Below are 14899 nucleotides of genomic sequence, written 5' to 3'. Positions count from 1 at the left end.
GCCATCTCTGTCTGTCTGTTTTTTTTTTTTCTTTCCTTTTTTTTCAGATGACTCGAATTCAATTTGATGCAATTTACTTTGACAGCTGAGGTGCGGACGGCGGTAAAATACATCCCAGGATACATACCAACGAGGCATCATCCCTTATTAGAACCAAAAATATTGCTCCCAAATAACCCAATTACTCCCAGCACTGAAGTGCTACCGGGGAGCATTGCTCATGATTAGACCCAACATGTGCATTTAAATTGCTAAACAGCCCACATCCACATCAATAATACACCTTCCCCGGGATTGGAAATGTGACAGTGACTGTGGAATTCCAAGAACAAAGCAATATCGGCCGGCCAGCTCCATCCCCTGCCCTGAGCCTACTGAGAAAACCCCAAGAGAAATTATATTAAAACATGATGCTTCAGCCCTGCGCACGATTACATTTATCCCTCAAGCACAGACAATTCCCGCCAAGCTCGGCCTGTTCCTGTCAAGCTCGTCCGTCTGTAGGCTTCCCCCAATGGAACACGAGTCCGACTGCCGTTTCAGGCCATTTGCGGGTCCAGGACCTCAATAACCAGGGTCCTCTCTTCCCCCTCCTCCTCTCTCTCTCTCACACTCTCTCTCTCTCTCACACTCTCTCTCTCTCCCTCTCATTCTATTTCTTTGCCCTCTCTCCATCTCCTTCTTTCACCTCCTCCTCCTCCTTCTCCGCCTCTCTTCTCTCCGTCCTGTGTGGTGCCAGTGCCGGACTGGCTGGAAGGGTCACATGTGACAGCGCTGAGAGTCTGCGAGCCACAGAGCGGTGCTCCAGAGATAATTGCCATGTGATAAAGAGGTGATTGCCTGCTGGCACCAGGGGAGAATAATGCCATCAGGTTGCAATAAAAAAGCAGATGCCTGACACTAAATGGATGCTGTGGCACAGGCAACTTCTTCCAGCTTTTTTCCCTCTCTCTCCCTCCCTCTCTCTCTCTTTTTCTCCCTCTCTCGTTTCCATTCATGATTACTTTTTTATCTTGTGGGGGAAGAAAAGGTTATGGCGATGAAAACTTGGTTGAAAAGCCTTTCAGTCTCATTTTGAACACAGACCACACTCTGTTTGGTGTATAAAATTAAACAAAAAAGCTTTATATATTTGTTTTTTTCCCCCCAGAAATCTAATTGGTAATATTTGGATGAAAACAGAAACAGTGAAGAATGATTGCATGAAATGATTCTGACTGTCCTTATCAGCATACTGCTGGACCATGTTTTTTTCCTCCTCAAAAGCAAATTGATATTGCTCACTTCACTCCAACATAATTACAGGCTTGAACCTTCAATTTGCTGCATTCAATTGGTAAAAAGCATAACCGAATGCCATGTTGTTATCCATGACAATCTGGGGAGCTGCCCTGAAAGACTGCATTATCTGTGTGATGCAAAGCAAGAAATTGGTCTGTGGAAGTCATCAACCTTGTCCTGTTATCTGACCATACACCCCTCTCCACCACCACCCCCCACAGCTTTCTCAGGATGCTGACAAGCTGGCATCAGGCTGAGCTCCAGTCAGCTTAGAGTCCCAGGGTCCTATTGAAATGGGAGTGAGCGGGCGTAAGGGGGCCACAAAAGCGCCTGATCAGCGTGACATACTGTGAGTGGTCATAAGGGCCCAAACAGACCCGCTCCGCTCCTAATCTTGATGAGCGCATGAAGGGCCACCTGGCGCACCGTTACTCCATACTAAATGTTCCAATTATTTTGTTTATATTTGTTTATTTGTTTATTAGTTTTTTGTTGAGCTGAAGCTCTTTTGTTTGGTCCCTAGTGCAATCTTTTTTTCCTCTTTTTTTATATTACCTAAAAGCTCAATTTATCTTATTCGGAGCAAAATGGATGATCCCCATTTGTCACGTTGATAAAATTATGCAAATGACAAAAGGAGTTAATAGATAGCGGTGGCAGGGCACGGCGCTAATGGATGAGGTGCCAGCGCCGGCCGTTCTGTGGCGGGACAGTCGCTTTCAGGCTACCTGACAGGGGCATTGAGGTAAAATAATTGGCTTTTCCTACCCAGGGACGCCATGCAAATACGAGGTGTGAGGAGAGGGAGTGTAGGAGCCAGGTGCCTTGCGGTGTCGTCATGAGAGTTTAGAGGCAGGAGCTTTGGATTACTGTCTCAGAGAGAGAGAGAGAGAGAAAGAGAAAGGGAGTTGTGCTTCTCTGCGGTCAGTACAGACTATAGAGAAAGGGAGGGAGGGATAGAGATAGAAAGAGAGAGATAAGTATATTATAGAGAGAGAGAGAAATTAATATTGCACCAAAACACATTCATTAAAATGTAGGGTTAGGGTAAAAGTACAGAGCCTATTTTACACACCAGACTATGCCTCAAAAGAGACTACCCCCCCCTTCTGATCTGATTCCTGTAGTCATACTTACTGTCATGACAAGAGGGCAATGTGTATCCATTGTGTTCAAAGCATGGAGAGAGTAAAGCAAGGAGAATGCTGTAAATTCAATCAAAAGGCAAAACAAGGCAAAACTTTTTTTTTTCAGAAAGTTGTACATCACCTGCAACTCCCCTGCAAGCTGTCAAACCTATGCCATTGCAGTGAAATACAGTAGTCAGCATTCAAGTCTGTTTTGTAAGCATTACATTAGAGTCTGAGGGAACAAGTCCAGCTCACAGTTCAGCCTGATAAGGATAGAGAAACAGGCCGAGTCATTCAGCCCAGTTATTCATCAGCATGCTCTGTATTAATGGACTTACATCACAGGTCAGTGTTCAGCGCACACTGGTGGCAGTCAAGCACACGTAGCCATACAATAGAAAAGAAAAGAGGGATGTTCACAATGAGGTTTCAGATGGGAGCTTGCATATAATACAATTCAATCCGGGCCCAGCGGTGTTGCGGCGATGTGCACTTGTCATCTGAACGAGTCCGACAGACAGCTATTGAAACATTTCGAGGGATAATGACAGCTTTTTGACAGCGCAGATGGACATATTCAGTAAATGTGGGATTTTTTCGTTACTGCTCCACTTTCTCCTCTTCAACTGTGCTGCGCACCATCCATCCATCAAACGCCTGTGCTCTGCCCTCTTTCACTAACTTTTTTTTCTCTTTTCTCTCTCCCTTTATTACTCTCTTTCTCTTACACTCTCTCCCTCTCTGTATCTTTCTCTCTTTCTTTTTATCTATGTCTCTCTCGTGCTCTCTTTCCCTTGTACTCCCTTTCTCCCTCTGTCTTTCCCTCACTCTAATTCTCTTTCTCCCTCTCTTTTCCCTCCATCTTTCTCTCTTTCTCTCTCCTGCTCTCTTTCTCTTACTGTTTTTAGCAGCTCATGCAGCAGCAGGCGGCCATCATGGCGGCCGGCCACGGAGGCTACCTGACGCCTAGCGTGGCCTTCCCCACCACACAGATCCATCAGATGGGGGCACTCAACATCAACGGCCTCCCACCCACTCCCATGACCCCGGTGTCCGGTGAGTTTCATCAGATGTTGGGTGAGTTGACCGATCGTTTCACCACCTTTGAGCCATGGGCTGGCTGAATGACTGAATGACTGGCTGGCTGGCTGGCTTACTGAGTGACTGTGGAAGCAGAGGGCTAAAAGAGGGAAGCTTTCACTCAGTCTTAGAGCTGTCTCAATAATAATGCGCTGGGATTTCAGCGAAGAAGACGCAAGAGACAGTGGAATCACGACAAAAATTGTCTGATCTGCCAAAACAGTCGTACCGCAAAAGTTGAACTTTGAGGGTTTAGGGTTGACATTGGGCTCTCAGTTGATAGAACAGTCAGAATTGTCTGTATTTTATCTGACATTTAGTTATATGTTAGAGCTTTGCACACATTTGAAAGCTAACATGCCCAATGCCAATGTGCGGGTCGTTAAGGTTTGATGAAAATGTGCCGTCAAAAACTATTCAAAGTTTGATGCTGCTGCAAATCAAAGTTTTTTCCACGTCAAAGTATTTCAGGGACTGAATCAGAGCCCCGCTTAAGAAGTCTCGTAGGTGTGATATTTTAATTTACAGACGTGTTGACCTTGAGCTTTGAAATCCGGAATGCATGCAATCCCCTCTGTTTTCCATTACAAACATTCTCCCAGTATCCCAGCCAGACACATTAAAGACAGACTGAGTGTCTTTGAGGTGCACTGTACAACATTTGCTTATGCAGCAATATTTCTTTCTCTCTCTCTCTCTGTAAAAGAGAAAAATGGATCTTCTGCATAACAGTTCACATAATGAATAATACAGAATCCAGTCCTCTTTTGTTTTTGATTTGGGGAAAATTTGCTGCATTATCAGTTTGGTTTCTGCATTCAAATGAGACAGAGCGCATACACAAACATACTGTAGGGACACGATGACCTTATTTCCATCCTAAAAGTGACACTTTTCCAAGAAAATGACATTGAACAAAGTTGTTATCAGAGATCGTCTGTCAGTGTGACTCACAAAAAAAAACAAGCTAAACATGATTCACTGGTAAAAAACGCTATTGTTTCTTCCACAAAAAGATATCATTTTTCAATGCTTAAGAACAACTAAACACTGAAAGTTATTATGCTTTAATAGCTTTTTCAGTAAGGCATGTTCAAACAAAGGAAATGGAGGAGAAAATAAAGGGAAAGAAAAAGAGAAAATAAGCAAGATAAAAAAAACTCAAATCTAAGCAAGGACATAACAATACAACAGGGAACAGTAATGCAATAACAACAGCACAGAGTATTTGTGTTAGATAAGCAAGGTTATTTCTATGCATCAACAGTAGATAAACTAGCATTATTCAATCTGGCAGCAGTCCCTTCTAGCATGGCAATGTTAAGCAAGAATCTAATCCAAAAACATTTCAGGTTTGTGTCTAACTTGAACCACAGCTGAAGGAGTGCTTTTTTTTGCCGGCAGTAAAGCCTGCAAAAGCCAGACGCTTTTCACGTAGGAAGAGTTCAGGTGAAAAATCATCAATAAATTCAATAAACAAAGACTGGGGTCAAGCATAAGGTTAGTCCCAGTGAACCTGGAGATTATTTGAATGACAGACCTCTAGAATGGAGCAATGGTGGGACAATCCCACAACACGTAAAGAAAAGTACCCATGGAGATCCTGAGATAGGTTAATTTTGAAACATCTGTATGTATTACCTTGTTATGGATTAGTTGATGTGCTAGACATTATAAAGTTCATATATAGTTTGTATATTTGTTTTGATGAATGTAGCATTTGGAAGAATTAGAATATTATTCTTCGAATTGTTTTTTTTTTCTGTGAATATTATCTATCCCCAAATGTAGGTTCAAACTGAGTTTGAGGACACACTGTGTTAAGTATTTTGCCAGAATGATGTTGCTCCCTGCTTAAGTCTCCACTCAAATGCAGCACCATGTCATGTCATTTTTTATGGCGCTTGACCAATTTTATTCAAAGCCAGCGTGCTCTGGCGTGTGTCTGACTAGAATCAATGTCATATCATTATGCGCCGTGCACTGCTTTGTAAATTGGCCTTTCTCGCACTCACTTAATTGAAAGGAGCTCTCTGTGGTGTGCGGTTTCTGGTGAACTCAAACGTGCTCCATCGGACATGCCTCTGTAGTGTCTTTCCCCTGCAGATTACCTTCTATTATTGAACTCATCGGAATTCGTTGCATTATTAATTCTTCTGAGAGCGCATGGCTTTCCCTGAAATTTCAAGGACTGGAATAAATAAGAAATCATTTTTTTACCCACTTTCAGTCATTCATTGGTGTTTTACTCACAGGAGGATCAAGTTTAAAAAAATAAAAGAAATTTAACAACCCCCCCGCTTGCTTTGTGCTGTGGACATGACTCATGCATAGAGGAGTGGAGAGGAGGGCAGTGGGCACCATTTTGAAACTGCAGTGGATGCAAATGTTCAAAAATAACACCAATAAAGGTTAGGACCTTGTTTATGAGTAAGGGAGGACACACACACACACGCACACACACACACACACACACACACACACACACACACACACACACACACACACACACACACACACACACACACACACACACACACACACACACACACACACATACACACATACACATACACATACACATACACACACACACACACACACACACACAGACACACAAAAACCACTCCCTCCTCCCAATTCTCTCTCCCTCTCTTTCTTTCTCTCTCTCTCACACACACACACACACAACAATGTGCTTGTTTTCTCCATAAAGATCTACAAATCCCTCTCTCTACCATTTTGTATCACCAAACAACCAAATGAAAAAGAACCCATATCAGGAAATCTCCCTCCTCCAATGCCACCGAGTTCAAGACAAACAAAAACAAACCATTAAGTAGCACGATCTTCTGCATCCCAAGTCCCCGCAGAATCCCCCACCTTTATTTTCCCTTCCTTTTTCTCTTCCACCCTTTCTTTCTTTCTTTTGTCCCCCACCCCGACGTCTCGCAAAGCCGAGCTATCGGACGTTGATTGAGCAGGGCTGAGGCACAAAGCAGGAAGGCATCATCGCCCCGCGCCTGAGAGAAAAACCCAAAAGGTTAAGGGGGCTCTCGGAAAAACAATGGCAGCCTCATTTGATCAACAGATGTAAAGCATTGAGGCTTGATGGTGCAGAAGCAGCTTGCCAGATGGTTGACTTGATTACAGCGCGCATCCTCCACAATGATGCATGGTGATGCTTTTTTGAAAATAAAGCTCGGCAGGTGCGGCCTCCCGAGGTACAAAGAGAGATAAAAATGAAATGGTGATGCGTGGCGGACCCCAGTGAGATGAGGAGGAGGGGGGTTCAGCTGTCAGCGTGTCGATCAAATGATTTGGAACTTTTGTAATCAGGCCTCTTCTCTGAGTCCGGGTGGGCTCAGGGGGCTTTCAGAGACACGACACTGCTCCATCTAGCTTTCTCTCTCTCTCTCTCTCTCTCTCTCTCTCTCTCTCTCTGTCTATCTCTCCGTGCTATTGAAAGATAGATGAGAGTAAAAGCTGTGTTGTGCGATATAACTTATTTGACATCGACTGGCACCCTTACTGGGCTGTAGCATCCGTCCCCTTGTGCCAGCTTGAGTTCTTGAAGTCTTTCTTAGCCAAGTCGTTATAACATACGATGACCAAGGTTAGCATGGTTCCTGTTTGTTTACCAAAAAAACCTCAGGAATTCAAAGCAGCCATTCAGGCAACACATCACAGATTTTCTGATCTGAAAGAAGACAGTGGACCAGATGCTGATAAAACAGCATTGCTGTTTTTGCTGTGTGACCATCTGTGCTTGGGAGAAGTGCATGTGCTAATTGTCAAGTTACAGTTGGTTATGGTTACGATTTGAATGGCTGTAGTTGACCTACTTACTAAAAGATAAAAGCTTAGTTAACGTTTCATGGTACACATGATTTATTGACTGCATTCTTCACATCCACTTGACGTGCCATTAACTAACCATTAAGATGCTCTTTGAATTCAGTTCCACATTGTAGCCAATCCTTCTAGTGGCACCCCATAGTGTAAGCTATCATATGCCAACTGATCTGACTGACATTCTCTAATAGCTGTGTGATCCTTAATAACGTTACCTCTCACTGGCTTCAGAGTGGAAGATGGATATAGTTATATAATGAAGTAAAATGTATAATTTTTGTATGGTATTTTTTCTTCAGACAACCAAATATTTACTACTTAGACATTGCATTTTTAACCGGAATCCGATGCAATAGTCACCTTCTTAAGACCATCATGGCTGCCTTAAAAAAAGGCTGCAGTGTCAGGGTATAGCTATCCGAAGTGAAAACACACTCAAATAAGGGGAGAAAATGCATCTCAGATATAATGCACTCCCAGATGGGTCTAGCACTCCATGTTGATTTAAATGTATATTTAGCTCAGTAAACACACTTCCTACCCATGGTGAGGTGAGCCATTCTTCAGAGCAGTCTCTGCAGAGAATGGATGCTGCTTTAAAAACAGACTGTAATTATACTTCTGTGGCATGAAATCAGGTGGACTCTAATGGAGTTGTTGTGTGGCCGGGTGCTGCATGGGAGAGGGAACAAACAGAGGAGGTGTAAGGTGCGCCTTATAGCATCTCTCCCTTTAAGCTACAGGCTGCCATTCTCATTTGCCCCTGCTATGGGGTAGGGAGGCTCTGCCATTACAAACACACATGGTCAGAGGCAGTGCTTATTTTCTGTAATTATCTTAATTATCTATAGTTCTAAAGAATACGTGTGCATCAGTTCCACAGGCATTTGTCCATTGGGTATTATAACTATATAGATAATTGTCATGCATGTCTTCACACCATTGAGAAATAGCGTAATAGTTTCAATCCAACTCTCTCATGGTCTCTCACAGGTTCTCGGTGGCGATCCCTGTTCTAAAGCCCCTGTACGTGTCAGTATCTCTGCTCTATCACATTACCCTGGCCCAAGCCCCAGCTGCAGTATTGGCTCTTCCCTGATGCCCTGGGCCCTCCCTGCACTGAGGTCCATCATTTTCCCGGCAGCACAATCTCACAGCCGGTGACTTTTATAATCTCCTTCCCCGGGCTCCTTATCAGCAGAGGGACGCGTCCGCCCACTGACCCTACAGTGGCTGGCCAGGCTCTAAGCTTAGGAAAATGAATTTGCCTGATGATGGAGAGGCCGTATTACCACTCCCGTACAGTGTATCTCTGCTTTCGTGTGTGTGTGTGTGTGTGTGTGTGTGTGTGTGTGTGTGTGTGTGTGTGTGTGTGTTTGTGTGTGTGTGGTCTGGTAGACATGCTGTCTGAGCCACAGTGAATAGCAGAGCTGGAGAGCAGCCTCTTGAGCCTGGTGGAGCAGTTGGTGATGGGGGAGGGGGAGACGGAGGAGGTGGGGGGGGGGGGGGTTGAAGCTGCAGTCTATTCATCACGAGGCCACAGGAAACAAACAATTGCGAGGAGCTTAAGGACGGGGAAATAGTGCAAAGTTCCCGCCAGGCTTCTGCCTAGTCCCCTGGTCACAGCAGTGGGCTGTGTGGCTGTCAGAGAACTACACGCCACAGGCAGAGCCCTCGCAGTAGGAAGCCTGGCCTATCACACATGTGCAGTGTATATGGGACCCCCCTCCTCTGAGTATCCTACCCCGAGTCTATCTGCATACATCAGAGCATGGAGCTCGCTCGCTTGGCTGTGTGTGTGTGCGCGCGCGTATGTGTGTGTGAGTACTCCAGAGAGGAGAGTTTCTCTATAGGGTCTTAACTACGGGAGCAGATTGCGAGTACAGCATGCCTGAGGGTTTCCGTGACAACCAGCCTTTCCTGTCCAATCACATTGCGGGCCCGCAGATTGAAAGGTGATCCTGAGGGATCCATTTTTTAAGCCTGCAGTGATGCGCGTCCACGCAGGCAGAGTCCTCCGAAAAGCCGCCTGGCATCAGAGATATTCACATGCAGCCCCGAAGGCGCTCACCAGCGTCCGAGTATTGATTCTGCGCTTTCGCAAAATAGATTACATTCGGAGACAACAACAAAAAGAAAGGGGGGAGAATGATGCTCAGTGTTGGTGTATTCTCATCACGAACATTTTCACCATTAATAATGAACATGTATCATCTATCCACACTGTTTTTTACTCGCCTCTTGCACCAGCCCTTTAAATGAACAGAGGTTGCACGAAGGTTTCATCATACGAGTGTTTAAAATCAGTGGGGTGTCACATCGACATGACAGCCAGGGCCATCAGTCACGGGAGCCATTTTTTTCCCCTCTCTCTCCAGTGGGATGTCAGATGTACCAGCGTGTGACAGACTCCCATCATCAGAGGGGCCAGGAGAGGGAAGGGGGATGATGGGTGGTGGGGGAGGGGGGGCGGTGATGGGGGAGTGGGCGGATGGCTAACTGCCTGGCTGGCTCATGTTGTCTTGTGATTTGCCTTTGTGACTCGTGCATGTCCACTTAAGAACGAGGGGAGGTGTACCTTGCTATTTGAACTACCCACCTACCTGTCCTTCTACTTTGTACACCTTGCCTTCCCACTGGCCGAAGCATTCCTTGTTAAATACAATGTGTTACTGTCTTAACTTCACTTGTTTCAGCACCTGTATTTTGGGATGTGTGTGCTTTCTTAGCACTTGTGAATAGCCCTCTGAAACACATCTCTCAAACCACCCTCTGTCTCTCTCTTTGTCTTTTGCCCATGCAGGCCTCAGCTCGCCGCCAGCCAACATCAACACGTCGGGCGTGCAGAGCATAGTAACGCCACTCGTCAACGGCTTCACGGGCATCCCTCACCAGCCCAATGGACACCCAGCCGTGGACGTCTACACCAATGGCCTCCCGCCCTACTCCACCCAGAGTCCCACTGCCGCCGATACCCTCCAGCAAGCCTTTACCGGTGTACAGCAATACACAGGTAAACACTGCAATACGCACTGAACTCTTTTTCCAGCTTGTTTCCTATTCTTATCCCTTGTGTTTGTGCCTCACTCACACACCAGATGGATATGTCCGATGGATAAGGACCTGCCATGCAGTTTTTACTGCTAGAAGAACCAAAAGCTCACTTTTTGCCTCTGATTCTTCTAACAGTAAATTCATAGAGGTTCAGTGTTGGTTGAGTGCGCGAGGGGCCATTTCAGTCTACTCTCTTTGTCCGTAGCAATCTACCCCACTACTACACTGACTCAGATTGGACAGAGCCTGCCACAGCCCCCCCAGGTCATCCAGCAGCAGCAGCAGCGAGAAGGTGAGGGTGAGAGACTCCTTTTCTTCTTTCTCTGAAGCCAGCCGCGTTTGCGTCGGGGGCCCTGGCTGCATTCATCAACGGCGCGAATAGGTCTGCGGGGCCGTACATCAAACGGGTGGCATATCGCATCTACAACAGCTATTGATTGTGGTAATGTTGAGCCCAGACTAAAGTGGATTTGATGTCCACTCATCCTGACAGCGAAAAGTCACTTCTCACCCCCGTGGAGAAAGGCAGGCAGGAAGGAGGGGAGGCAGGGGTTTAACTCGCTATAAATAGCCACAATGCATTATGGGACTGTGTGTGTAGACCATAAGCTCTTATTGTTATGTCAACAGCAGATATGGATGCTGAGGCTGACAGTTCTGTTTGTTTGTTTGTTTGTTTGTTAATGCTTTGCAGGACCTGAGGGCTGTAATCTCTTCATCTACCACCTGCCTCAGGAGTTCGGCGATAATGAGCTCATGCAGATGTTCCTGCCCTTCGGGTCTGTCATCTCCTCCAAGGTCTTCATGGACAGAGCCACAAACCAGAGCAAATGCTTCGGTGGGTCCCGGCAGCTGCCCGATGAAAAATGCATGGAGAATTAGGGGGACATTCAAGCACGGCCTGCTGAATATGCAATATTTTTGATGCCGGCGCTGATCGATACTCTTTCATATGTAGTCATGACTTAAATATTCGAGAAAGATCAAAATTCTGGCCCGCGTCCAAAGCAAATAAATGTCTATATATTCAGAGCTCGCCAATGATTTTCCGTCTCTCTCGCCCAGGCGCTCTCCCTCCACCTCAAAAGTTCAAGAGCAGTGGGTGGGAATTTTATGGATTTCTACAAAGCCCCAGTAGCTATTTCACGGTGAAGGGTGACCTAAAAACTTCAGCCGGCTGTATAACTATATCAGTGTACAGATCACCGCTCCTTAACCTCTGCTCACATCAGTATCAGGAAAGAACTGGGTCTGACTCACGTTGTGTCCTGCATCTATCCATTCCCTCCTGGCCTCTCCGTGGAACATGTGGCGCCACCTCCTCTCAAACCCAACTCTGCCCTTTAAGAGAGGCGGTGCTAGGCAGGCAGGCCAGCGGGCCCAGAGCACGGGCGAAGGACCATTATGGATCAACATTTGTTTTCGCTTCAGGGAGCAGCACCTTCCTGGACAAAAATTGATTGCATCCAGGTCTCTGGGGGGACTTAATAACGTATAAATTCATGAGAGAGGGCCCATTTGTGGTATTGACTAAAGCACAATGCATTTACAGTGTAATGTTACATCTGGGGAATGCATGCTCTATGGGGTAATTAATCTGCAGGGGGAAGAGGCACGGGGAAAACAGGGGGACGACGGTGGGGCCGATTGCGTCTGGAGAAAAACTGACACAGATAGCTCCCCCAACCACCAACCACCACCACCAACATCAACCCTTCCTTAAGCCGCCTTAAATCCACATCCTTTCCCATCATCAGTGGCGAGACCCCCCACCCTTGGCATGCATGTGTCACATAACCCTTCTGCCCTAATGGCCCAGCGGTGGAATCGCTTCTCTGCCAGGTAGCCGGGGACCCGGGGAGGCTCCCGCTGTTTTTCATGCTTCATCAGTCACCCCTAATGACACTCCACACACCAGGAAGTGGAGCCACCGGAGCCACACTCCACTGCAGTTTTTGGTCACTGGCTTTGGCACTTAGTGGAAACAGGAGGATCAGCATGAGATGTTAGGGAATGGCCTCATATGTTTGGGGTTATTTTGTATTCACCTTTGGAATTAGTCTTTTCTTCTTTTACCTTCGTACAAATGTATGGCTACTTTCCCTGGTGATTGGTTAACAGTAATTCAAACATTACTATTATGGTGAATAGTACAAGTGCTCCGAAATAAGGCAATTATATTGTCTCAGACTCATTATGAACTTTATCGATATTTGACATGGCTGTCCAACAGTAAATGGGTTATGGACAAGCCATACCATATGTGACCGGCACAAAAATAGTCTCTCACACAGCATTGCCACTTCTGCAGTGCATGACTGAGCAAATTCATTGCACAGATTTTCTTTGTGTGCTTGTCTCTCGGGTCCCACTGACTCAGTGCTCTATGCCTGAGCTCTTTTCTTTTTTTTACGTCTCTTACTCTTTTCTTCTTCTAATCCCCGCAGGTTTTGTGAGCTTTGACAACCCAGCAAGTGCACAGGCGGCCATCCAGGCCATGAATGGCTTTCAGATTGGAATGAAGAGGTTGAAAGTTCAGTTAAAAAGGCCAAAGGACGCCAGCCGCCCGTACTGACAGTCTCTCTAACAGCCTCCACTGCAAGAGCACAGGTCAGTTTACTTTACCTTTCAATCGCACCTCCAACAAGTCCCCAGCACCAGCACGATGTCTTAACTACATTGAGCATTGCTAAATGCAAATTGTGAGGAATTGATATTTAATACATTTCTGTCTTTCTGCCTTCCAAGCATTGGTGGTCATAAAACATTCACATTAACTTTTTCAAGCCAGACATAACCATCACGTTGAAACGTGTCGATCTTTCTCTCTCTCCAGGTTTTGAGAAGTGAAATCTCATGAGGAATTACAACTTTTTTTCTTTGAAAACTAAATAAAAAACAAGTACAAAAAATGCAAAGGGATTTTTTCAAAAAGACATATCAGCATTTCCTTACGAAGAAACAAGACGAGAGCCGAGATGAGAGGCACTAAAGGAGTTTGCAGCGCGTGGATGGACTCAAATCCAACAGCATCAACAGCACAGGGCAAGAAAAAGACGAAGTGAAATCTGAAAAGATGCGAACTCTTGAGCTACAGAACTTCTCCCGCTGAGACTTGAATTGTTAATTAAGCAACAAACAAAAAAAACGCAGCAAGAACAAATAGATTTCTATATACGTATTATATACACATATAATATATATAAAGGAAGAGGCGCTTGTGGCTTTTACTCTACAGGACAAATGAGGGTTAAACTTGAAGATCAAGAAAAATACAGTGGAAAAAAAAGAAGTTCTTCTGTCCCACTGCTGGACGGTCTTTCTTTCTCTCTTTCCCTCTTTCTCGTATTCTTTTACCATCACTCTCAGCAAGCGCAGAATGACAGCGTTCTGAGGTCACAGGGGTTCCATTAGCAGCAGTACAACTGAGAATCTCTCACCCGTAAGGGACCAAAGGACCAAACATTTTTATTGTTCAACAGTAATATATAGTATTAATGATACTAATACTACAAAACTACTATTAATAATATTACAAGTAACAGTTAAGAAAAATACTAGCTTCAGGTTGGAGGAGGAAAAGGAATTGTTTTCTTTTCCTTTTACATTTATAGCTACTGGGTTTCAGAATATTTAAACAAAATAGAAAAAAAAAAGAAGAAAAAAATATTTTAAAAGCTATGATATTTTAGTGGAGTAGAATAAGTGGGTTAGAGCTTGTGGGCATGTTCAGACTTGCATTCATACCTCTCTCATACATCTCATACAGAATTCTGACTGTGGACTTCATCAGATTCACATGACTGTCACACACTGTCTGCTCACTCACCGTTCTAATTTTGTCCTTACATTCCAAACGAGGGCTGCGGCCCGTCACATTACTCGGTCACCCCCTCGGACAAGGTCACACTCTTTGCTGTGATATGAAAGCTGTCACTTACGAGCTGCGACTCTTCTTCAATCAGGTTTATAGTGAAGGGATCTTCAGGGCCTTCGGAGGATGCCGGAGCTTGGATACCGATGACAGCTTACGGTAAAATAACAGAGCTGTTTGCCAACTAAACAGGGACAAAAGAGCCTTAAGCATTCATTATTCGCACCTCGCCATCTGGGGCCGACTGCCTTTCACTTACAGTAAGGCCATCCCTGAACACTGTCATTCCAAAACAATGGGAGTTATTTAAAGACATGTTTAATCACTTTGTTTTCACGCCAAAGACGAGCGTCATCATGAACATAAAGGCAATGTCATTAAAGCACTGATAATCTGGCAATAAAGCACAGTTATAAAAACGTCAGGCAGGCACTGTGTGTGTGTTGGGGGTGGGAAGGGTGGTGTAAAGAGGCAGTAAAGAAGTGCAACATCTTTAAGGGGTTAATAAAATACACAAATTACAGCAACAGCGGTTATAAAAACGGTCATCCGTGCATCTAAGAGCAGGCAACCAAGACGCTGCCCAACCCTGGCGCTGCGAGAGTCTCCCCCGCTGGTCACAGCA

At 45.2% G+C, this 14899-nt stretch overlaps 1 protein-coding gene across 1 annotated transcript in view; it reads left to right on the top strand.

Moving 5' to 3' along the window:
• The window catches only part of celf5a (cugbp, Elav-like family member 5a), a gene marked incomplete at its 3' end in the record, with an annotated part of 164931 nt that extends 151956 nt beyond the window's left edge, over positions 1 to 12975 (top strand). The window contains exons 7-11 of the mRNA XM_080832380.1: positions 3323 to 3488; positions 10150 to 10359; positions 10606 to 10692; positions 11095 to 11238; positions 12848 to 12975. Of these exons, the coding sequence (XP_080688506.1) occupies positions 3323 to 3488; positions 10150 to 10359; positions 10606 to 10692; positions 11095 to 11238; positions 12848 to 12975 (735 nt within the window). The remainder of the gene's footprint in view (positions 1 to 3322; positions 3489 to 10149; positions 10360 to 10605; positions 10693 to 11094; positions 11239 to 12847) is intronic.
• Positions 12976 to 14899: the final 1924 nt, after the last annotated feature.

Source organism: Sprattus sprattus, assembly GCF_963457725.1.
Source record: "Sprattus sprattus genome assembly, chromosome: 2".
Lineage (NCBI taxonomy): Eukaryota > Metazoa > Chordata > Actinopteri > Clupeiformes > Clupeidae > Sprattus > Sprattus sprattus.
The sequence above is the reverse complement of the archived record's forward strand: the minus strand, read 5'-3'. Positions and strand labels throughout refer to the sequence as shown.